Source organism: Trachurus trachurus (assembly GCF_905171665.1).
Source record: "Trachurus trachurus genome assembly, chromosome: 21".
Classification (NCBI taxonomy): Eukaryota; Metazoa; Chordata; class Actinopteri; order Carangiformes; family Carangidae; genus Trachurus; species Trachurus trachurus.
The window spans coordinates 24,837,372-24,863,763 of NC_139899.1; the positions used below are offsets into that span (position 1 = coordinate 24,837,372).

At 41.2% G+C, this 26,392-nt stretch overlaps 1 protein-coding gene across 1 annotated transcript; it reads left to right on the top strand.

Moving 5' to 3' along the window:
• Positions 1-2,365: 2,365 nt before the first annotated feature.
• Positions 2,366-24,576, top strand: LOC311004066 (interleukin-1 receptor type 1-like; the record flags this gene model as incomplete). The annotated part of the gene is made up of 6 exons (XM_083996014.1): positions 2,366-2,471; positions 2,697-2,759; positions 20,821-20,958; positions 21,045-21,209; positions 21,355-21,500; positions 24,328-24,576. 6 exons carry the CDS (start codon positions 2,366-2,368, stop codon positions 24,574-24,576), a joined length of 867 nt encoding a protein of 288 aa, XP_083852140.1.
• Between the last annotated feature and the right edge of the window lie 1,816 nt (positions 24,577-26,392).

Consider the following 26,392-nt stretch of genomic DNA (forward strand, 5'->3'; position numbering starts at 1 on the left):
TTGTAAAATATATTAATGGAGGGTAGTGGTATGAATACATGAATGTACGTATAAGGAAGTGTTTTATTCTTCATGAATAACACGTACATCACTTCATTTTGTTATTTTCAGAGACTGAGAAGCCCAATTGTACGGACATACAGGAGCGTACTCGGCACCAACCTGATGGTGAAGCCTTACATGTTATGTTTGTGCACCAAGATCTGGATGAAATACCACATGAACGGTTCAGATGGTACAAAAAGAACTCCACAAACTCCATCCCCATCTCTCCTAACAAGACAGAGAGGGTACATTATCACGCTGGAGAGCTCTTCTTCTTAAACCTCCTACGTGAAGACTCTGGCAATTACACTGCTCAGTAAGAATCCTTGTTTGAACTTTGTATTCTGTCTTTGAGATGATCTACTATCACTTACACTTTACTTTATCTTAATATTTATACCATAACCTGTAGCTTTAATCTGAATCTACCTACAGGTTACAATATAGTAATGTTGACCTTGACCTTGAACCCAACATAAGATCTGACCCTAGGAATCTAACAGACCACAGTCTGAAGGGGGAATAGACTTGACACGAGACAAACTTGTGTAGGCTATACTGAGCCTAAAGTATGGAAGCCAAGAATGGACACGTATGATGCAGAGCCTGCGGATCAGGCAGACAATTTAAGATGTACTAATCCTAATCAGCTGATCAATTGCGTGCTCTGCTTCACTTAGGCAAATATTTATGCTCTTAAATATGATTTCAATGTCCGACTGAAATATTTTTTTTAATTGCCGTTTTCTTGTGATTTAACTACTTTCACTTTGAGCATGTGGCAGTAAACTTGAATCCACCGCTGGTGTGATGATTACCATAGAGACGACAGCACAGGCAGGCAATCTGACGAGGAGCAATATAACCAGGCAATCAGTCAGAAACAGGCAAACAGGAATCAGGAGAGCAGAGGCTGAAATCTTGGTCAGGGACAGAAGGCTGAGGCGATTACCAGGCGGCAGAAAGCCCCACAGAAACGAGAGCTGGGACACCGGGCGGCAGCCAAGTGCTACACTGACTGACTGAGTAATACACCAGTTCAGAGTCCCGATCCTTCTCTGCCAGCCAAGTCTCCGTCACAGCCAAGATACATGCGTCCCTAAACTCGTGAGAGAAGCGTGCATGCGCTTGGAGTTCATCCGTTTTCTTACGGAGAGACCTGTGACAGACTCACTTTATTAGCCTCCTGCTACCAACATACAGCGGCTAACCATGTCAACACATTAGACAATAAATTATTTCGTTATCACAGTCTTTGTTATAACGAGATAATGAAAAAAATTTGTTATCACATGAAAAGAGACTTTGTTATATCGATAGTAAGTAGTTATCATGAGAAAACGGCAATAAAAAAAGAAAGGGCATTCTCAACTTCCATACTAAAGACGTGGTTGTAAATGCCAATTTTAATAATCTGCACTGTCTCTTTTAGGCTCATTATGGAATCAGGAACCTGCTTCAACATTAATGTATACATTGGCGTCTACAATGCAAGTGACCGAGAGAACCCAAGTTATTTCTACGGAAAACAGGAAAGCTCTAATGACAATATTAACATCAACTGTCCAGATCCTGTTGTCGAAACATGTGGCAAGTTTAATGGAAACTACACTTGGTACAAGGTATGGTCACTTGTGATTTCACCAACTTTTGGTATCAATATCAGAGAATATCACTAGTTGGACAGCATAAAAAACATTTTCAAACAGTAATGACAATCACTCATATTTGTGTACATTGTGTTCACACTTATACTGTAGTATTACATATTGTGCCCCTTTCCCTGCAACTGATGCAATGACCCAGTTAGATAATGTGCCATTCTGTCACCAAGACTCATGCAGGTGTTACCACCGGAACGGAGCCCTAGACATGACATGGGGGGAAAAAAAATAAATTGTGGCCACAATATAACGTGCGCACAAAATACTAATTCATTCCCACAAAATACTAATTTGTGGCCACAAATTCGTGTTTCGTGAGAACGAATTAGTTATTCGTGGGAATAAATTTGTACCATACACATATCTATATTGTGGCCACAATGTAATGTTTTTTTCCCCATGTCATGTCTTGGGCTCCGCAGATATGAAACCATTACTTCCTGTGAAGTTCTGTAGAAACTGGCTGTTGAGAAACTGGAGGTATAATGTGTGCAAACAACAACACCAGGATTTACAGTACTATATTTTGTTAAGCATATTTTAGACTATTGCGTGTAATATTTAGCTGGGGTTCCTTATGTTAAACTAGAGCTGTTCTTTCTCTTCTGCAGGACTTCAATTATCTTCCAGGTAAAAATGAAAGTGAATTAAGGGTGATGAAGGCCAGCCAAGATGATAACGGCCTCTACACTTGCATCTGTACCTGGCCATACAATAACAACAAGTACAACTCATCAGCCTCCAGGATGCTAGAGGCTCAAAGTGAGAGAGTTTTTTTATAATACATATTAATAAACCTTTAGTTTGGGTAGTTGGAGTTTTAAGAAGCAACAACAACAACTCAACAACTTTGAGTTAGAAAAAGTTTCAACAGGTACAGTATATCACGTAGAATAAAACCTGATGATGGTTGGCTATAACACTGGAGCATTGAAGAAAAGAGAAGAGAAGGGAGCACTCATCACTGTGTTATATCTTTGTTTGCAGGGTTAACCCAGAAAAGTTGTGATATCCTCTCTCCAATCAACACGGTGCAGTTTGCTGATGAGGGTATGAAAGTTTCCCACATAGATATGATTCTATACTGACATAACCATGAGGTATCTGTTTTGTGAATTGTTAGTGTTGAGTTCAAACATGGAACATACGTTTTTATTGCCAGTTTTCTGGAGAAAAAAGAAGAAAAACACAAATGTTAGGTATTTATTTGAAACATCATTCATCAGAGAAGCATCATACTTTTTACTTCTACTTTTCAGTGGAAACATGTGTTATAAATATCAAATTATGGGGAGTGTTGTTTAGCGGCATATTCTGGTTTGCTGCCAGAAAGTCAAAGTTATGGCATATTGTTAATGATAAAGTCTAACATACAGAGTAGATATATTCAATTAGGTAAATAAAATGCACAGGCATAGGTAACAAGCTGAGAGAGGTGAGTTTAAAATTCAGAATCATAAGTCATATATTTACAGGAAATCAGCTATTTTTCATAATTTGTGAGTTTTATGTCTCACTAATTTGTGACTTGATAATGTCAGAGAATATTCAAGTTTTTACTCATAAATTTGACAATTTAAATTTCATGATGTTGTTTATTTTGAAATATCTTATGACAAAAAATGCCATCAAAGCTACAGCTCAGGTGAGTGGACTCACCCTGCTGGTCCTTTAAAAGTAAGTTGTTTCAAGTTTGTGCAGCAGCTGAACAAACTCAAAGATGAAAAGTTGAAGCATTAACAAGAGCAGCCCTTTGAAAGGAGAAGAACAAAACGAAGACAGGAAGTTGAAGAGTTTTGATGTCCTGAACTGTGCTGAACTTTTGAATTAATGACTTTTTAATTTTCTGTTAGACTGACAGAAAATACTTTCAGTGGAGCAGAAGTGAAACTGTTTTGATTTTGTGTGTGATGGTTCAAAGCAGCTCTATTCAGACAATAATGTCTCAGTGATTCACAAAGTCACTGTCACTTCATCTGTGTAATATCTATTTTTATGTCCACCAGGTGTTGGGATCAAGTTGAACTGTTCAGTTTATTGTGGATTTAGGGCTGAACGTCGCTGTGGTGCCAGATGGCTCCCACTTGACCAAGGCATGAGTGACAGATACAAAGAAACCACCAAAGTGTAAGACTGATCGAAAGCTTTTCCACTTGTTCAAACATTATTGTTCACCCACACATAATACCGACCAAAAATACAGCACAAATCTCTCTGCTTAGAAACATCAACACATGTACAGGTTTTTGTATTTATGTAAAATATTTGTGCCAATCCTTTGACTCAATCTTCTGTAAAGCTGATTTTTTGATTATTAGCCCCCCCCCCCAAGTATCTAAAACATCTCTACTACTGTAACTTAAATGTATATATTTTGTCTTTGGTTTCATGGTGAACCGCTTCACGTTGATGACAACTTGTTTGTCCTTTTTCAGAACCACTGACAAAAGCACAAGTAAGACCATCGCCTCCGCCATCCTGACCATTGACAAAGTGTCAGCGGAGGATTTTCAACGGACATTTAAATGCACCTGCTCATGTTATTTTGAGAGGAAGGTTGCAACTTTAACCCTTAGACAGAGAGGTCAGTGATAGCATGATAGATCGTTGTCCATTTGTAAAATACCCTTGGGTTAGGGTTAATCTGTCGTTAGTGTGGGTGGATGTAGAGTAGAGTAGAGTAGAGAGTAGAGAATACTTTATTCATCCCGAGGAGGGAAATTCATATTAGTGTAGCAGCTCACACGACAATGACACAAAAAAGAAAGAAAGATGGAGCAGGGTCGCACATGTGTCTGTGTTACTGGTGTGATATAGCACCTGTGTGTGCTGTGAGAGAGGGGGGAGTCCCTCTCATTGCAAAGGAGAGAAATGCATTGTAATACATCTAATGAAATGATAGCAATAGACTACAGTATGACATTTCACAAAAAAAAGTTAGCTCTTTTCTATATAATAAAAAAACACACAAAATGAACAGTAAGGGAGCGTTGAGAAATACACTCAAATCTATGTTATTCTTTGTGTTGTCCTTCATAATCAAGCAAGTAGAATATCGTAATCGCAATCGCAATATTGTCCACCATAATCGCAATTGCACATTTTCGTGCTTTGTGCAGCACTACTGCGTGTACTACATTCGGGGCTCCAGCGTGCGACCTATTAGGTCGCTATGCGACTTAATTTCTTAAGGTGCGAGTTAAAATTTAATGTGGTCGCTCCGGTGCTACTACTTGCAGGAGGACGAGTGAAAAAAAAATTGTTAGTTTTTATTTTATTTTAAATAGCTTCCGTTACAAAGTAAAAAAATAAATAGATGAACTTGCACTGCGTCTGCATGGGTTGTCAGTCAAAAATACGCCGCCGCCTCTCTCGCTCTCTCTCTCTCCCTCCCTTCACACACGCACACAGCAGCAGGCAGGGACACCCCCTCTCCCCCTCACCGCTACGTGTGCACAGGGCTAGTCGCTACAATGTTGTAGTCTTATTATTATTAACCATTATCCGCAGCTAGCTGACGTTAACTTTATCAGGCATGTCCATCTATTAGGCTACGTTTACGGTGACCAAACGTCCTGTTTGCCCAGACATGTCCACATTTCACGTCTGGTCCGAGGCATCCGGGTTTTTTTTTTTTTTTTTTCTAAATGAAAACATCGGCGGTGTTCATTGTTTTTAACGGGACCGCTGACCGGCGCGGCCCGATTTCATTCTCGGTACCGGCCCGTTGAGATAAATGTAGGAGCCCATTGTTGATCCATGGTCATCTAGGAGCAGAGGAACAGACAAGAAGCGCACTGCTTCAGAGCAGTTACAGTAAAGACGCAGGTGGTGTGTGTGTGTGTGTGTGTGTGTGTGTGTGTGTGTGTGTGTGTGTGTGTGTGTGTGTGTGTGTGTGTGTGAAAGAGAGAGAGAGAGAGACTACAGTAAAATACCCCCCCTCTTTGAGAGCAGACAGGAAAGACAGTAAAGAAGCAGGTGTGTGTAGGGAGAGAGATTTTTATTATTATTATATTTTTTTATCCCTATGGTAGGCTATTGAATATTTTCCCGAATATCGATATTGAGTTGAAAATGTTAGTATCCTGACCATGATCGTGACAACCTTAGTGCCAGTAACTGTCCATCTGATTATCTGGACAACTGCAGTGTCAGAAGGTCAGAATAGAGAAGTTGGTGCCACGAGCTAAAAGATGATGGAGACCAGTGTATCGATAGAGAAGGGACGGATTTGGAACACAGAGACATGCACGCAGAATGTGAGGCCAATCCCTGGCCACTATACCCCCTCACCCAAAAGAAGTAACTAAGTAACTTTTACTCTGAGTACATTTTAAATGAGTTTACTTTTACTTGAGTAGATTTTTATACCAGTAGGCCTACTTTTACTTTTACTTGAGTACAATTTCATCAAGGTAACAGTACTTTTACTTGAGTAGATTTTTTTGGTACTCTTTCCATCACTGTGGTCTATAGTTGATTATTTTAGCATTCTTACCTCATCAACAGCCCACTCTACTGCAGCCTCTTTAAACATGCCACTCTGAGTATTAGGTCACGTGTTAATAACACGCTATACAAAGAAAAATATGGTGTTACCTAATTTGTTTTGGTGCTACTAAATGAAAAGCTAGGTGGCACCGGTGCTACCTGTGAAAAAGTTAGTCTGGAGCCCTGACTACATTAGCGTGCAGACATTAGCTCTGAGCACGCACAGGGCACATTTGAATGCCAGCAACATTTTTGTGTGCAAGAAGGAGAAATGTGAGCACAGGCATGTGATTTTTGAGTTCGAGCACACATTTTGAAAGAAAGCAGCAGACATTTAAGTGCAAGCACAAAATGTGAGCATGAGGAGAAAAAGTCTGAGCATACAAAGGATCTGTGTCACTGAAAAGGAATGAAATCATGCTCTCAAACTGAAAATGTATGCTCTTGATTAAAGATAGGATAATTCTCTAGTGTACGCCCATGCCCTGATCATGTCAGGAGTGAATAAAAGGCCAAAGTAGGATCCAACATCATGGATGCTTGAGATGGTTTATATCATGTGGGTATGTGGTTTTTGCAGTGACATCTGCAAAAAAAAAGGAAGCAGAAGAAAAAAGATGTTTTGATAAATTATTTTGTACTGCACACAAACACGTGTCTTCATGAATAACACGTACATTACTTTATTTTGCTATTTCTAGAGAATTGTACAGACATACAGGAGCGTACTCGCCACCAACCTGATGGTGAAGCCTTACATGTTATGTTTGTGCACCAAGATCTGGACGAAATACCACATGAACAGTTCAGATGGTACAAAAAGAACTCCACAAACTCCATCGACATCTCTCCAGACAAGACAGAGAGGGTACATTATCACGCTGGAGAGCTCTTCTTCTTAACGCTTCTACCTGAAGACTCTGGCAATTACACTGCTCAGTAAGAATCCTTGTTTGAACTTTGTATTCTGTCTTTGAGATGATCTACTGTCCTTACACCTTTACTTAAAGCAGAAGTAAGTAGAATGTTTGTGTTAATATAAGTCTTAAATAGTTATATCTTCCGACAGCAATCACTTATATAAGGTGCGTTTCCATTGCAGGAACTTCAGGGTAATTTTACGGGGCCAGCCCCGTTGGTGCGTGTCTCCACTGCAGGAACCTCCCCCACAGGGCCATTTACAGGAACTTTTACGGGGGCCAACGGAGTATACTCCAGGGTAGGTACTCCGTTCGGCCCTGAAAAGCTCCTGGGTGGGGCTCGAGGTTAACCCGGCGCTGATTGGCTAAAGCTAGAGCAGGCTCTGACGCTACCAGAAAGCACCAAAACAACCGACATTTTTAAAAGGGGGAGCAGAAGGGGAGCATTAGCCTAGCAGACACCGCTGTAAACAACAAGAAAACAGCAGGAAGATGTACGACAAATGGAGCGACGACGAGGTGCAGACATTGATTGTAGTCTATGGCACCGAGGAGATTCAGAGGGGGTTTGAGTCATCGCGGCGAAATGAAAATATCAGCGCACCTCGACACACTGGGGATCATCACGCCGCAAAACAATGCCGTGAAAAGTAAAAAAAATAAATAAAAATAAAACTCAAGCAGGATTACAATCAACCACCATGTGCACAAACACACAAACCAGAAACGCGGCTACCGCCTCAGCTCCTTCCTGTCTGGGTGATGTCACGGTCGAAACTGTCGCACAGCGATTAAGCGGCGATCGAAACTCATGACGTCACCGCGGGGTCCGACTCTGCAGTGGAGACACGGCCACTGAGAGGGCCGAGTGAGAGGACGGTTCCTGTAGAAGTTCCTACCCCCTCCCTTTACCAGGAACTCCTGCAGTGGAAACACGGCTATAGAGTGTTTGGTCCGAAACACGGGTCTGTCAGTCACTCTGCTCTGCTGTAAGCCGAGGAGAAAACTTTCCTTGTGTCCTACAACCTTTATCCAATGAGGAGAGGGAACGGCATAAAGGGGCGGTCCTCTCTGTGTGTGCAGCCAAGGGATGCGCGTGAATGTGGTGACGTAGGGACGAGGGCGGGGACTGCTAACTCCATCCGCTGACAAGAAGTTAGCCAAAACAACCGGATCGCTTACTTCTGCTTTAATCTTAATATTTATACCACAACCTGTAGCTATAATATGAGCCTAAAGTATGGAAGCCAAGAATTGACACGTATGATGCGGAGCCTGCGGATCAGGCAGACAACTTAAGATGCACCAATCCTAATCAGCTGATCAGTCACGTGCTCTGCTTCACTTAGGCAAATAGTTGTGCTCTTAAATATGATTTCAATGTCTGACTGAAATATTTTTTTAATTGCCGTTTTCTCATGATTTAACTACTTTATCTCAGCATAACAAAGTATGTTTTCTTGTGATAACAAATTCACTTTGAGCATGTGGTAGTAAACTTAAATCCACTTACTCACTGGTATGATTATCGTCCACTCAGATAATACTTCATTTAGCTGTCAACAGTTAGCCTACTCACTGATACGTTTTACTTAACGTTAGTTTGTTGACTGGGCTGGGTTTATTTAAAGTGACAGGTCGTCCAACTCAAATCTATCCCATTTCAGCTAAGATAATGTTAGCTACTTGCTGCTTCTGTCAGAATCACAACCTTCCTTATGTTAATGGACACGTGGTAGCTGCGACCTTGGGTTTTCCTACACTGATGAAAATGTAGGCTAACGTTAAAACAGGAGCTTTATTTGAGCAGCCATAACATTACCTTAACTGAAGCAGTGGGATAGATGGGAGTTGGGCAACCTATCATCTGTTTAGGCTTAGCCCCCTTAAATAAACCCAGCCCAGTAAACAAACTAATGCTGAGTGTAATTTACTGGTACATCATTGTTGACATCTTGTAACAGATGGTGTATGAACCCAATAGGCTTTATGCACAGCTCTACTACTTCCTGAATTAAGACAGCTCCTTTATTTCCTGTCTTACATTATTGGACCGACTGATTAATCCAGGTGTGTCTGACCATTGCTGGCAGGTCAGACACACCTGGATTAATCAGTCGGTCCAATAATGACCACAAAGGACTCAGAACCAATGGAGAGAGTTCAAAGGTTTACTGAAACTCTGGCAGACACAGTTCAAAAACTCAGTGGCAGGCGGCTAGGTCAGGGCAAGCAGGAGTTTGGTACCATAGAGACGACAGCACAGGCAGGCAATCTGACGAGGAGCAATATAACCAGGCAATCAGTCAGAAACAGGCAAACAGGAATCAGGAGAGCAGAGGCTGAAATCTTGGTCAGGGACAGAAGGCTGAGGCGATTACCAGGCGGCAGAAAGCTCCACAGAAACGAGAGCTGATCGGGGCAGCGGCCAAGTACTACACTGTTGCAAGGTTGGTTTTCAGCCATGAGACGCCAGGTGGAAGGCAGAGAGCTTCCATTCTCACTAACAAGTCATGTAATTAACATGACTTGTTACATCACAATTACTCCTATATTAATTAAGGTGAAAATGTAGCATAGCCACGAGAAAGATCCTGCTTAGTTCCTCTTTAAGTGTACCTTACACACATTATTTTCAGTTCATCAACTGATCGGAAAAAAGGCGTTTAGCACTCCACCTCTTCCACACGCCGCTGATCCAAACAGCTGATAGAAGTGATACAGCACGCCGCGGAGACTGCCTTCGTACTGGGCGAATTGGTTAATTCCAGATAAAGGGGGTTAGAGAGAGAAGTCTAAGTAATTTGACATATTTGAGCATTTTATAAAAAGTAACACAATAGTTACTTTTCCTGGTAATTACTATCATGTACTAACTCAGTTACTTTTGGGGGAAAGTAACTAGTAACTATAACTAAGTAACATGGCCAACTCTGGTTCTATAATTATCCCAAGAAACAAAAGTCTTTTGTATCTGTAGATGTGTAGTGATTTCAACAGACGCGGTTGGTTGAATTAACCTGCGACAGACTCACTTTATTAGCCTCCTGCTACCAACATACAGCGGCTAACCAACAGCTAACTTCCTGTAAGCGGAAATGATTGTGAACCTTGTTGCTAGGCAACCATGTCAACACATTCTACGATAAATAATTTTGTTATCACAGTCTTTGTTAGGGTTAGGCTATCACAAGAAAACAGACTGTTATATCGATAGTAAGTAGTTATCATGAGAAAACGGCAATAAAAAAAGCAAGGGCATTCTCAACTTCCATACTAAAGACGTGGTTGTAAATGCCAATTTTAATAATCTGGACTGTCTCTTTTAGGCTCATTCAAGAATCAGGACGCTGCTTCAACATTAATGTATACATTGGTGTCTACAATGCAAGTGACCGAGAGAACCCAAGTTATTTCTACGGAAAACAGGAAAGCTCTAATGACAATATTAACATCAACTGTCCAGATCCTGTTGTCGAAACATGTGGCAAGTTTAAAGGAAACTACACTTGGTACAAGGTATGGTCACTTGCGATTTCACCAACTTTTGGTATCAATATCAGAGAATCACTAGTTGGACAGATTAAAAAATATTTCAAACAGTAATGACAGTCACTCATATTTGTGTAGCTACGTTGTGTTCACACTTATAGTATTACATTGCATCAGTTGCAGGAATAAGGGCACAACCTTATCCCTGCAACTGATGCAATGACCTAGTTAGATAATGTGCCATTCTGTCACCAGTAGGTGTTACCACTGGTTCCTATTTTATTTAATGCTATAAGAAACAGATATGTACGGAGCCCCAGACATGACATGGGGACAAAAAATGTAATTGTGGCCACAATAAAATGCACACGAAATACTAATTCGTTCCCACAAAATACTAATTTGCGCACACGATATATAATGTGCGCACAAAGTACTTATTTGTGGCCACGACATAACGTGCGCACGAAATACTAAAACATAATATATTACGGTATTCCTGGACAGCTGGGTAAACAAATCGAGTGCCCCTAGAAACCGCAGTAGCTTATGCGATTTCCAAGGTTCTTGTTATTTGCTATTTGACAATTTTCTATTGTCTATATTCTATTTTTGTGTGATATATGTGGTTCCTGAGATGTCCTGCGTATGATCATTGTAGTAGTTACTTCTCATGTTATACTTATCATGAGGGAGTCCTACTGTTGGATTATATGCATGTTTGATCTTCTATATATTGTTAACTTTTCCATTTTTTGTGGTTGGATTGGTCCTTTATCTAGCTCAAGGTTATAGGTAATTGAACTTTGAAATGTGTTAAATCTTTAAACATGATTAAAATGTATAAAATGTAAAAAAAAAAATGTGATAACCTTGTTTTAGACGTTGAAAATTAGCCATCCTATTACTAGAGGCGCCTCTAATTTATTAGATCAGTATGACGGCCAGTTGGCCTGATGGGTGTTGATCTATTTAATTATGATGGCGTTTTTGACTGCTTTTTGTATGTTTGTGTTTTGCACAAGATGTGTTCTGATTTATACATTCCCTATGTGACTCATCATGTGACCCTCAGGGGCAGGTTTAAAAACGGGGCGTCTGATGTGTATGAGTTAGTCTGATGAAGAGCAATGAGCTCGAAACGTTACTATTGATGTGCTAATACATCTGCACATAAGGGAGCTGATGTGTGCGGTCTCCTTTTCTTGCCTTTCCTGTCTACAATTTTGAGGCCAGCACCTTTTGAACTGGATGTGCGCGACCGTGTCTACTCTTTGCGATTTCCAAGGTTGACTTTTCTTATTCTGTTCTTGTCAATATCTTCTCGATATGTCCCACATTTAGGTGGTAGGAGCTGCAGCACACATTCAAGTAGAGCTGAAGGGTGTAGCTACTCGCCTACTTCTGTTCAGAGTTTCAGCTTGAAATCAGCTTAAGGTGCCTTTCACTGATCATCTTGTGTCAGAAGCTCAGCTGAGGGAATACATAAACTAACCACGACCTGCATTTACAGTAGCACTCACTGTATCAGTGTCGTGATCACCAGTAACTAGTTTGTATCGATTTACAGCTCTGACTGAACTGCTGAATGTGTCCTTCAATAGAATCACAGCAGATTAAAAGTTCACTATATTATTGATCAGTCTCTGCAGTGAAATGTGCTATAAATCCTTGAAACTATTATGTTTCCACTTACGACTCTTCCTCTGTTCCTTCTCTAACTGTTAGAGAAGGTGCGCTCGATTTGCTTACCCAGTCCAGGAATGATATATTATTAATTAGTATTTCGTGTGCCCGTTATACTATTTCATGGCCACAAATGAGTAACTCGTGGGAATGAATTAGTATTTAGTGCGCTTATCTATTTTGTGGCCACAATTTAATTTTTTTTCCCATGTCATGTCTGGGGCTATGTGGCTATGAAACCATTACTTCCTGTGAAGTTCTGTAGAAACTGGCTGTTGAGCAACTGGAAGTATAATGTGCAAACAACAACACAGAGTTTATGATCACCAGGATTTACAGTACTATATTTTGTTAAGCATATTTTAGACTCTTGCATGTAATATTTAGCTGGGGTTCCTTATGTTAAACAAGAGCTGTTCTTTCTCTTCTGCAGAACTTCAATTATCTTCCAGGTAAAAATGAAAGTGAACTATGGGTGAACGAGGCCAGCCAAGATGATAACGGCCTCTACACTTGCATCTGTACCTGGCCATACAATAACAACAAGTACAACTCATCAGCCTCCAGGATGCTAGAGGTTAAAGGTGAAGGAGTTTTTCTTTTAGAATACATATTTATAAACCTTTAATTTGGGTAGTGGGAGTTTAAAGGAGCTATTGTACATCCAATGTACAACAACTTTGAGTTAGAAAAGTTTCAATAGGTATATCACGTAGAACAGGGCTGTAAACTAACTTTTTGTAATAAAAGTCTCCTGTCTCTTCTGGTTGTAATGACCCTTCTATCATCTGCTGCTATCCGGTCTACTAAGAATACTGCAGCTAAATCTAAGAAATTCAAAGCATTTACTGTATCACTCCTTTATTAGCATACAGTACCTATTGATTAGTTGTTTATGATCACTTTAAATAGGCTATTGCAATGCAATATGAAGAAAACACACAATGAAAGCTTTCCTTTAAAGAAAAACTGTATTCTGAGTCAAGAAACAATCAAGGCTGCTCTGCCCCTCTGCATGTTTCTGACAGAAGAACTGCTGTTTTTTTTTTTTTTTTTTAATTAGCTCAGTCAACTCATGGGGGCGTGTCGACCCGTGCAGACTTCCATACGGGCCTTCAGTCATATTTCGCAGCAAAAAAAACCCGACAACAACTTATCCTACAGTAGCCTGATATGTGCCAGACCAGTTATGCAGCAGCTAGTCCCCAGGGGTGGATTGGGACAAAAATTTGGCCCTGGACTTTTTGGTCCACACCGGCCCACTATCTGCGCGCGGATATTTTGCCAACTAGCACCGTTGATGTACATACAAACACACAAGCTCTTAATAACACCACTACTAAACGATATACACAACAAAGTAGAGGAATAGTGTGGAATAAGTTAAGTTTGGACAAGATTACATGCACATAGTCTGCAATCAGAACTTTGGCTAGTTGGCTAAAGTATGGAAAACAATAGTAGCCTACAATGATCTGAAAAATGGACAAACACTCATTTTTATCTTAGAAAGACAGTACAGCTCAACATAATGTATAGACAATGAAGCATGACAAGAAATAGGCTACTTGTAATTTGTGTACTGCATCATGAGTAATATGTAGCCTATGCAGAATGATGTTTTACTGTAACAGTAGTTAATTTGTGTTTTATTAATTTTTACTCTATAATGTTAAACTGTTGAAAGGACAATAAACCATAAACACTGACTGAAAAAAATATGGAAAGTATATATTTGTTAAGTTGTTAGCTCAATGTCCTTCATGACCAAATTTGAGTGAGGGCAATAAAAGCAACTAATCAATTAATCAGGATAGTGAATATAGTTATTGTTTTCCAATACTTTAGATAACTAGATTTAGCTGTAACACACCATCAGAGTTATTAGCTATAGCTATTTATTGTGTCAAGTAAAGTTATAGCAACCGTTCTGGACCATTAATGAATGTTTATCCACACCAGTCTGGAAAGCACATAACTGCTTACCATGGTTATCACTGACACTACCTCCTTCACATGGTGGAGAGTCTTCCTCAACACTTATTTTTTCAGCCTCCTGTACCGTAAGGGCACTGGTAATGGGAGCCGCACTCCCTTCAGACTCACGTGAAGGACCTGCTGCTGAAGCTGCAGCATCGGTGCTTCTAGCTCCAGCCAGGCCAGGCGGCCCCTGATCTGCATAATTGTTGTACTTTCAGCAGTCTGTGCTGCTAGAGCTTTTCTTTTTCTGTTACTTTCCTCCATTTTTCCGCGCTGCCTTTGCGTTTTTTTACTTTTCTTTTCCGTTTTTGTGCGCTGGTGTGTTGTTGTTCTCTCTCTCTCTCTCTCTCTCTCTCTCTCTCTCTCTCTCTCTCTCTCTCTCTCTCTCTCATCGTGACTCCTCATCATTAAAAGTGATTGGACGTGGGGGGGTCTAGAGAACATGCGTGGGTGGGACTCCTGGGCCTCTGTAGCCTCTCATAGGGCCATTGGGCCAGGTAGACAAGCCACTAGGCCAATCGTCACCTCTCTGCTGTGTCTGCAGCTGAGCACTGTGGGCCGAGCCGATGCATGTCTCTCTCCCTGGGCCGGGAGACAATGGGCTCTTTGCACAACTCCAATACTTCCTGAACTTAATGCTGCTCCTTCATTTCCTGTCTTACATTATTGGACAACCTGATTAATCCAGGTGTGTCTGACCATTGCGACTACTCAGACACACCTGGATTAATCAGGTTGTCCAATAATGTAAGACAGGAAACAAAGGAGCAGCATTAAGTCCAGGAAGTAGTGGAGCTGTGCAAAGAGCCCATTGGCATGGCGAGGCATGGCGAAAATAAAAGTTAAATTAAAAAATAAATAAAAAACGGCCGCCTATCGGCCCATTAGTGACCGGCCCACCGGGAAAACTCCCAGTACTCCCTATGGCCAATCCACCCCTGCTAGTCCCCGTGAAGGAGGGCCAGACAACAAACGTTGTGCCTCACCTGTACGGATGGTGCGGCTATAGGCTGTCACCTGTCACTCACTCGCAGCTGACTGAGCTGTCAGAGGAGAGAGGAGCTCTGCTGTCCCTCTCTCTTGTGTTTGGCTGCACTCTGGCACGAGCCAAAAAAAAAGATTGTTCACGACTCTCACGAGTCCCAAAAAACGAGTCCAAGTCAAGTCTGAAGTCTCTGTGTGTGCAACTCGAGTTAGAGTCGCAAACTGAGTCCCCATCTCTGGTCTATAGCCCGTGAGCGCGAGAGAGATAGGCACGCACGCACGCACACACACACACACACACAAAAGCGCTGTCAACCGGCGCGGAGAAATGCACGTCTGGTGTGAAAGGGAGGGCTCCGGCTCGCGCAGAGCGCAAGATTTTCGGTGCGCGGCGCTTTGCAGCGCTTCCGCGGTGTCCGCGTGTGACACTGGCATGAGGCTACAACTGTTTTCTACAGCGGGGTTGTCGGGGGAGGTACTTCAGTGCGACACAACAACAACAACACGGGACAAGCGGGACAGACATCTACCCGCCCCCATGGCGTGTAGCCCTCCAAATTTAAGTCGCCAGGGGAATATTTTAGTCGCATTTGGCGAGTGGCGACCGTTAGTTTACAGCCCTGACGTAGAATGAAAATGATGATGGCTGTAACACTGGAGCATTGAAGAAAAGAGAAGAGAAGGGAGCACTGATCACTGTGTTTTATCTCCTGTTATGTTCATTTGTCAGGAACTGTCAGGAACAATGCTGTTCCCGGGTCATGTTTAATTATCCAAAAGATGTCCGAAAGCAAAGAAAATCCTAACACGCATTGATAACATTTCATTACTAACTATTCTATCAATATTTAGTGCAATGGTGTTCCTTACCTCTAACAGGTAATGGTCCAATTATAATAATTCACTCGTTTTTCATTAAAAAAAATACATGTTTAAACTTTTTTTTAATGTTTCACCACTTTATTACTTTTGAAATACCAACATATAAAACACAACAGTTTTACACAACATTGAAACATAGCATTTAAATTTTGTTTTACATACATGCACTGTTTGTGAACCAGAAATGAACAAAATCGCAATACAACAATACAACAAACAAGCAATTGCAATATGAACAAGGTGTGAGTGTGTGTGCGTGTGTGTCTGTCTGTACATCTACACAGCACACGAGTGACATGCCATCACACTGGGCTTTGTGCAAAGGAATTTTGCATATTTCGCGCAGGTCATGTCACTTGTGTGCTGTGTAGATATATAGACAGACAGACAGAGAGAGAGAGACACACACACACACACACACACACACACACACACAACTTGTTCATATTGCAATTGCTTTTTTGTTGTATTGTTGTATTGCGATTTTGTTCATTTCTGGTTCACAGAGTGCATGTATGTAAAACAAAATGTAAATGCTATGTTTCAATGTTGTGTAAAACTATTGTGTTTTATATGTTGGTCTTTCAAAAGCTGACTTGATGTCAGTCACACAAGTCACTGCCATCCTGGGCCCTGGCACTGTCTTTATTATGTTTTCTGCAGACAGTTTTGCCTGACGCATATGTGGGGATGAAGACCACTGTATTTCACAATTTTTTGACATGAATGTCATGCTTGGAGGAATAGGAATAGAAAGTCCCTCATCTGGTTCAAAATCAGAATCATTAGAATCAGAATTTAGCTCAAGACAGTCTTCATCTTCAGACACATCCTCCTCTATTTCACTGTCATGATCAATGATTACTTCCAGAGCCTCCTGGACTGTCATCCTTTTGCTTCTGCTGCTCATTTTGTAAAGGTCTGCCTGACAGAGTGTAATGTTGGTAGAACTCCCATGCAGAGAATCTTTTATATGTTTTGCCCCTCCCCTGTTGAGTGTCCACTGAATGTGGGTGGAGTTTTCCCGCGAGAACATGAATGGTTCTCGTCAAAAATATTAACACCTGCACCTGTGCGTGCGTGCGCGTGATTGGGGTGAAACATGTCTCACAGTTGCAAAGAAAGAAATAGTCTGATATTTCTGACACCCTTTTACCCCCAGTTTGACTGCTGGGTCAAATTGACCCGAGCAGTATCTATGTGATATAAACATGCAGGGGGTGGTTGCAAATATGTGAGATGAACCATTTTCATATTATATCTTGATTACACTAATTAAGGCAAGCAGAAGAAGTTTCATACTGAAAAAATACTTTTAACTATTTTTCCTAGATCTTCGAACTTTAGAATGGGTCAATTTGACCCATAACATAACAGGAGGGTTAACCCAGAAACATTGTGAAATCCTCTCTCCAATCAACACGGAGCAGTTTGCTGATGAGGGTATGAAAGTTTCCCACATAGATATGATTTTACACTTACATAACCGATGATGAGGTATCTGTTTTGTGAATTGTTAGTGTTGAGTTCAAACATGGAACATAAGTTTTTATTGCCAGTTTTCTGGAGCTGAAACAAGAAGTAAAGCACAAAATGTTGGGTATTTATTTGATATATCATTAATCAGAGAAGCATCATACTTTTTACTTCTACTTTTCAGTGGAAACATGTGTTTATAAATATCAAATTATGAGGAGTGTTGTTTAGCGGCATATTCTGGTTTGCTGCCAGAAAGTCAAAGTTATGGCATATTGTTAATGATAAAGTCTAACATACAGAGTAGATATTTCTCCATAACAACCTCCGAACTATACATTATCCCTTACATATTTTATGACAAAAAATTCCGTCAAAGCTACAGCTCAGGTGAGTTGTTTCAACTTTGTGAGACACAACAAACTCAAGGATGAAAAGTTGAAGCATTAACAAGAGCAGCCCTTTGAAAGGAGAAGAACAAAAGGAAGACAGGAAGTTGAAGAGTTTTGATGTCCTGAACTGTGCTGAACTTTTGAACCAACAACTCTGACATTTCTGTTAGACTGACAGAAAATACTTTCAGTGGAGCAGAAGCGAAACTGTTTTGATTTTGTGTGTGATGGTTCAAAGCAACTCTATTCAGACAATAATGTCTCAATGATTCACAAAGTCACTGTCGCTTCATCTGTGTAATATCTCTTTTTCTGTCCACCAGGTGTTGAGATCAAGTTGAACTGTTCAGTTTATTGTGGATTTAGGGCTGAACGTCGCTGTGGTGCCAGCTGGCTCCCACTTGACCAAGGCATGAGTGACAGATACAAAGAAACCACCAATGTGTAAGACTGATCGAAAGCTTTTCCACTTGTTTAAACATTATTGTTCACCCACACTTAATACCGACCAAAATTACAGCACAAATCTCTCTGCTTAGAAACATCAACACGTGTACATGGTTTTTGTATTTATGTAAAATATTTGTGCCAATCCTTTGACTCAATCTTGTGTACAAGTGATTTTTTGATTATTAGCCCCCCCCCCCCCCCCCCCCCCCCCCCCCAAGTATCTAAAACATCTCTACTACTGTAACTTAAATGTATATACTTTGTCTTTGGTTTCATGGTGAACCGCTTCACGTTGATGACAACTTGTGTGTCCTTTTTCAGAACCATTGATAATAGCATAAATAGGACCATCGCCACTGCCATCCTGACCATTGACAAAGTGTCAGCTGAGGATTTTCAACGGACATTTAAATGCACCAGCTCATGTTATTGTTATTGGAAGATCGCAACTTTAACCCTTAAACAGAGAGGTCAGTGATAGCATGATAGATCGTTGTCCATTTGGAAAATAGGAAAATACCCTTGGGTTAGGGTTAATCATCTGTCGTTAGTGTGGGTGGATGTGTCTGTGTTACTGGTGTGATACTGTAGAGAGGAGGGAGGGGGGAGCCCCTCCCATTGCAAAGGAGAGAAATGCATTGTAATAAATCTAATGAAATGATAGCAATAGGCTCCAGTATGAAATTTCACAAAAACAAGTTAGCTCTTTTCTATATAATAAAAAAACACCCAAAATGAACAGTAAGGGAAACACTGAGTCAGCAAGGAAGGGTGTTGGAAAATGATCCACACACTGGACTGGAGTTACTTTTATGTGTTTATTTATTTAGAATATTTAGTTATTTGGAAAACACTACTGTAAAAACCTCTGGTTTTGTATTTCTAATGTTACTTAATAAGAGTTGAGGAATACACTCAAATCTATGTTATTCTCTGTGTTGTCCTTCATAATCAAGCAAGTAGAATATCGTAATCGCAAATCGCAATATTGTCCACCATAATAGCAATCACACATTTTCGTCAAACCGTGCAGCACTATTGTGTGTGTACGCCCATGCACTGATCATGTCAGGAGTGAATAAAAGGTCAAAGTAGGATCCAACATCATGGATGCTTGAGATGATTTATATCATGTGGGTATGTGCATTTTGCAGTGAGTTCTGCAAAAAAAAGAAGCAGAAATAAAAAGATGTATGACAATTCTAAAGCATTTGTTTAGTTGCACATTTTTGGCTCGAAGTGTGCAAAGATGGTCTGTGGTGCACAATAGACCTGTGAGTGTAATTACATTAAATAAAAAGAAAAATGTCAAAGAAGTATCCTTCTTGCAGAAATTCATGCCATTAGGTCTAGGACAGCCATAATGATCCCCAAGTAGAAAAAGACAAAATTAAAAATGTTTTGTCCTGAGAGTTAAAGCAGAAGTAAGCGGAATATTTGTGTTAAAGCAGAAGTAAGTGATCCGGTCGTTTTCGCTAATGCTGCGTTCCAGGCAGGCTTTTGAAATCGTAAATTACAGCTTCAAGTCACGACTTACGACTTTGTAGCGTTCCAGGCAACCCACTCGTGTTTTTCCGACCTGTTTTACCGGTGAAAGTCACTATAACGGCCACTCGTAACTTCCGACCGGTGAACTCGTACCAGATCGAACTGGTACCACTTCACGGTCGGAAAAATACGAGTTTCCTTGAACGCACCATAACAGTCCTCGTCCCTACGTCGCCACATTCATGGCGTTCCTTGGCTGCACACACAGCCCTTCATGCCGTTCTCTCTCCTCATTGGATAAAAACTGTAGGATACGATAAATGTTTTCTCCTCGACTCAGAGCAGAGCAGAGGGACTGACAGACCCGTGTTTCGGTCCAAACACTCTATGTAAGTGATTGCTGTCGGAAGATATAACTATTTAAGACTTATATTAACACAAATATATCACTTACTTCTGCTTTAATATAAATCTTAAATAGTTTTATCTTCCGACAGCAATCACTTACATAGAGTGTTTGGACCGAAACACGGGTCTGTCAGTCACTCTGCTCTGCTGTAAGCCGAGGAGAAAACTTTCCTTGTATCCTACAACCTTTATCCAATGAGGAGAGAGAACGGCATAAAGGGGCGGTCCTCTCTGTGTGTGCAGCCAAGGGATGCGCGTGAATGTGGTGACGTAGGGACGAGGACAGGGACTGCTAACTCCATCGGCTGACAAGAAGTTAGCCAAAATGACCGGATCGCTTACTTCTGCTTTAAGTTATTCAATTGTTGGTTTTAGTCTTGTAGTGAAATTTGTAGATATTATCAAAATGCTGACTGTATCCAAACACATGTGACTTACTTGACTGTTGTGTTTGTTTTCCAGGGTCAAGAACTCCTCTCATCTTTGCCTCGATCCGTGCATTGCTCGTCTGCGTGTGTACTGCCGTGCTGGTGAAGTGCTTCGCCATCGACCTCGCTCTCCTCTTCAGACGCTACGTCCCCCTGAGCAGTCAGAGAAAAGGTACAGTAAGGGGTTTTTTGTTCAAGACGACACCACGTTGTCTCCAATTTACATTTTGCTTTGGGGAATTTGTTTGCGTTGAACAGATGAGAGGATGTACGATCCCTACGTGGTCTACCAGACGCAGAGCATGGACAAGGTCACAGAGGATAAACTCAGTCGGTTTGTCACACAGATGTTACCCTCTGTCCTCGAGGACAAGTGCGGTTACCGGCTCTTCATCCACGGGAGGGACGACATACCTGGGGAAGGTCTGAATTCATTTTGCCTTTACTCTCCTCTATTTTGGCTTTAAACAAAGATAAATACTGTAAAGTATGGATGGAGGCTATGGAGCTACTTGTTGTGGTTTAAAAGGTAGTTTGTTTTTTTTAAGCCTTCTCTCCGACCCCACAGATCGCCTGGAGCTGGTGGAGGACAGCATAAAGCAGAGCAGGAGACTGATGGTCATCCTCACCCCGGACTCAGGATCAGCGCCTGAGGTCACAGACCAGTGTCCCGCCTCCACCCAAGAGTCAGCGATAGGAGGGTTCGACTGGCAGGTAGGAGTCACAAAGCCTTAGGGATCTTGACTGTTCACCATTAACAATACAATAAGGATTTCTCATGTATAAACAGTTTATTTATTTAAGTCATAAAATATTTACCTGGATAGGAGATCCAAGTTCTTATTGGTTCAGTTTTGCACATTTTAAAATACCCCATCTTATTAAAATTAAAGCAGAAGTAAGCGGAATATTTGTGTTAATATAAGTCTTAAATAGTTATATCTTCCGACGGCAATCACTTACATAGAGTGTTTGGTCTGAAACACGGGTCTGTCAGTCACTCGTAAGTACACAGTACGCTGTAAGCCGAGGAGAGAACCCCTTGTATACTTCCTTGTATCCTACAACCTTTATCCAATGAGGAGAGAGAACGGCATGAAGGGCGGTGTGTGCAGCAAAGGGATGCGTGTGAATGTGGTGACGTAGGGACGAGGACCAATAGATCCATGACGAGGGCGGGGACTGCTAACTCCATCGGCTGACAAGAAGTTAGCCAAAACGACCGGATCGCTTACTTCTGCTTTAAAACAAACATGTTGTGTGGTGTAACATCAAAATGTGTATTGTTTTATTTTGAAATGTAAGCTTTTATTTTGGCAGCGAAAAGGAACTGACGTTAAAGGAATAGTTCACCAAAAAATGAAATACAGTCATTAGTGACTTACTCTCATGCTGATGAATACTAAGGAGTAGTTTTTTTTATTCCTCAAAGTGCATCTGGAGACCTGGGAGGGTTTCCGTTTTCACCTTTTCTTCATTCCTGCCAATCATAACACACGACTGTTCGTGCGGAAAGGTTTAGCTTGCTGTTAAATTTGTTATCAACATCGAAGGAGAACAGTACATGTTGTATTGGTATTTTTTTAAAGGGTCACAGACATGTTTTAATCTTGTTGATTAGAAAAAAAATTCAAAATGAGCATCCTTAGTTTGGATTTGTTCAAAATAAAGGTTCACAAATCCTCTGTCTGATTTATTAACATAAATTAGCTATAGAGAGTTGAGCAAAGGTAGTTAAAGGTACAGTATGTAAGAAATCTAAAGCAACTGGCTGTAAAATTGTCCTAATATGTAACAGAGACTCAGGAATAATGTTCATATAACATACTGAACTCACCAACAACAATCCTACAGCCAAGATATTCGCATAAAATTTTTTTTTTTTGCGGACCGCAAATCATGTTTATGTTTTGAATTTCTATGGTTGGCCTGTGTCGCCACCCAGCGCTCTCTCCCTGTCACAGCGTCTGTGGCATTTCAGCCTCCGGGTTGCCAGTTAGCTTCCACTGACTGAGCTGCAAATACGGCTGGGAGATAAAACGAGATCATGAAAAAAAAGATTGTGTTCTATTATCGGTTATTGGTCATATTTGCTTGATATCACACGGTAGAAATAAGCGGCTTGTCGCTCTGTCCTTTAATAGGCTACACAGCTTGCTGTTGTGAGCATGTAGCCTAGTTAGTTTGAGCTGCTGCTAACGCTAAAGCTAAAGGGAAGAATTACAAAGTGAAAGTTAGAAAAGAGGGAGGAAATGTGGCGAAATGGAGCCGATGGTAAATGAAGTGATTGTGAACGTGTGGAGCGGTTCATGAGAGGAGTCTGTCCCGGTCAGGTCGCCTGTCTCCGGTCCTCATGTTTTATGATCCGACGTCAGAAAGTGGAGGAGAACCGGAGTGAATAACACGCACTACGGCTCCGGTAGATGCGGGGTTACAGTGTGTGTGTCTGTGTGTGCGTGTCTGTGCGTGCGTGTGTGTGTGTGTGTGCGTGTGTGTGTGTGCGTGTCTGTGTGTCAGCGCTGCAGACACAGCGTCGGAGCGGTGAATGTAACAATAACTTGCAGATCACCTGAGTGACGTGAACTCCGCTCGTAGTTACTGTGAGTCAGAGCAATAAAACAGTGAGGTTGTTGATGAATATTTAGCTTTTTACTCTGCTTTGAGACTGACTGAGTGAGCAGAGCGGAGGTTAGCGCGTCGCTGTCTGGCAACCTGGAGTCTGGTGGGTAGGGGGGGGGGGACAACGCGCTGCTGTGTTTTGAATTTGACTGCAGCAACAATTTTGGCCACATTCTTACATATCGTACCTTTAATGATACCAGAATATTATAATTTGTTGTCCTAAAATGTTGAGATAATCAAGACTGAATCAACATAGAACTGTTTGATTTCTTGATACTTGATTATCAAGTTGTGCCCTGTATTAAAGCAGAAGTAAGTGGTCCAGTCGTTTTCGCTAATGCTGCGTTCCAGGCAGGCTTTTGAAATCGTAAATTACAGCTTCAAGTCACGACTTACGACTTTGTAGCGTTCCAGGCAACCCACTCGTGTTTCTCCGACCTGTTTTACCGGTGAAAGTCACTATAACGGCCACTCGTAACTTCTGACCCGTGAACTCGTACCAGATCGAACTGGTACGACTTCACAGGTCGGAAAAACATGAGTTTCCTTGAACGCACCATAACAGTCCTCGTCCCTACGTCACCACATTCACGGCGTCCCTTGGCTGCACACACAGCCCTGCATGCCGTTCTCTCTCCTCATTGGATAAAAACTGTAGGATACGATAAATGTTTTCTCCTCGGCTCAGAGCAGAGCAGAGTGACTGAGAGACCCGTGTTTCGGTCCAAACACTCTATGTAAGTGATTGCTGTCGGAAGATATAACTATTTAAGACTTATATTAACCCAAATATATCACTTACTTCTGCTTTAACTTAAGACTAAAATAAAATTTGTCATTTGTGGCTTTCTTCTGCTAATGAGAATTATTTGATTGTGATTAAGCAGTAAAAAAAAAAATGTTATTGGTCATATTCCAGGTGGGGCTCCACCATGCGTTGGTCCAGAGGGAGATGAGTGTGATTCTGATCCAGCTCGGGGACACCGGGCCGCAGGGATACACACAACTTCCCATCGGCTTGCAACACCTGATTCGCAAGAGCGCCCCACTGAGGTGGCCTGACGGTTCACGGGGAGCTGCCTCGTGGAACTCACGCTTCTGGAAGAGAGTACGATACCTAATGCCTGCAACTCCGGCCAAGAAATGTTCACAATCGGCAATTGTTTGAAACACTTATACAGTCTTATTTGCTCTGACAAATCTATGGCATGTATAAAAACTATCTGAGGGAAGTCCTATATGTATAGTATTTAGGCTATATATCAGAATCCCAAATGAAGATTCATCTCAGATGAAATGCATTTATTGTATTTGTAGTTTGTATGTAAACTTCAATCAAATTAAGACCTTGTATCATGTACAGAATTTTTTCTACTGTTTTCCTGTGAGCTTTTATTTTGAAATGAAGCCCTATGTGTTACAGGCATAGCATCTATCCATGCACCTCTAATCCCCACTGTTAACATGTGAACATTTTTGCTGTGACATACGTTAGTTATTTGTTTTATAGTATGTAAAGTGTTGCAATAAAGCACAGATATTTAAATCCAAACATTCAAGTTTATATGACTTGAAGTTGGAAAACATGTAGGCCTAATAATTGTGCACACAGTGTAATTATCCCAGATGTTTGAAATATATGAATTTGGTTAATAAATATTTAATTACAATGAACCTTGAATGGGAATTGCCGTTTTTTACAATCTGGACCGGTGCATAGCAGCTCAACGCACCCAGAGCAAAACAGCAGTGAAGCTAAAAGTAAACATGCTTTTGATGGATGAATCAGTGTTCCAGCAATGTCACAGACAGAAAAACTATCTGAAAATAAATGAATGTTAACACTGAACATTTTGGGATGCACTACCTATTTCAGACCCATGTCTATATTCCCAACGGAAACCACTGTATTTCACTATGACTTAGAGAGGCTGCCAACCGGTAAAGGGACATTTTTAGAATAAAGTGCAGATTTTATACTTTGCACTGAACTATCTGGATTTGGATCATGATCATTCAACAACATTACTAAAAGTATATACACTGGTTTTCTGCAGATGGAAATGGTTTGGAGGTTTATCTAGTTCAAAGTATGTGAAATGAAAGGGTTTAAAGTGCAGATTCTGAAGAAGATGGTCATCAGCATTCACACCGAGAGAGAAATTAAGGATAGTCATAGTGGATCTAATAGTTAAAATGTTACAACAACTAATTCATACCAAGTTCTTTTTCTGTGAGGAATTGCGTGGTTCTTTCAGCCCTTCCATCCAGTGAGCCAAAGGGAAACTGAATGCCGTCAGGTTCTTCAGTTGGAGCAGTTCATCAGCCATCCTCCCAGGGATCAAGCTGACCATTGCAGTCAGTTGTGTTAGCTGGTGCTTCATGTGTTAAAGTAGTTTCAGGATGTGGAATTCAGCAGCTGAGAGAGACTGAGAGTGGAAGTTGGTTACTTGTTTATTGTCCAGCACAAACACAACATTGTCTTAAGAGGAATGATAGCTCTGCAGATTGATGAAGTAATGATCACTAAGCTGATGTGGACTTAGGAAAAACAATTGTGGAAACTTACCAGAGCAAGGTATCTGCTCTACTTCTGATCGGCCCACTCTCAAAGATGGCCTGAAGAGTTCAGGAGTGTCTTGAGACCGACTGAGTGGTGTGCCGAGGATGAGGAGACTGAATGGGGCTCCGAGACGACCAATTTGAAGATGGAATTTGGTGTCTAAATATGGGGTGTAAAGAAAGGAGAGACATGAAGAACTGGTGGAGTGAAGGCATAATCAACAGAAACAATCAACAGACAATTCATATTGGACAAACAAACTAATTAATCAAGGTGTGTCGGACTCTGACCTCAGTAGTCACAACAATGGTCAGACACACCTGGATTAATCAGATTGTCCAATAATGTAAGACAGGAAATAAAGGAGCCGGTTTAATGCCGCGTTCCAGGCAGGCTTTTGAACCCGTAAATCACGACTAAC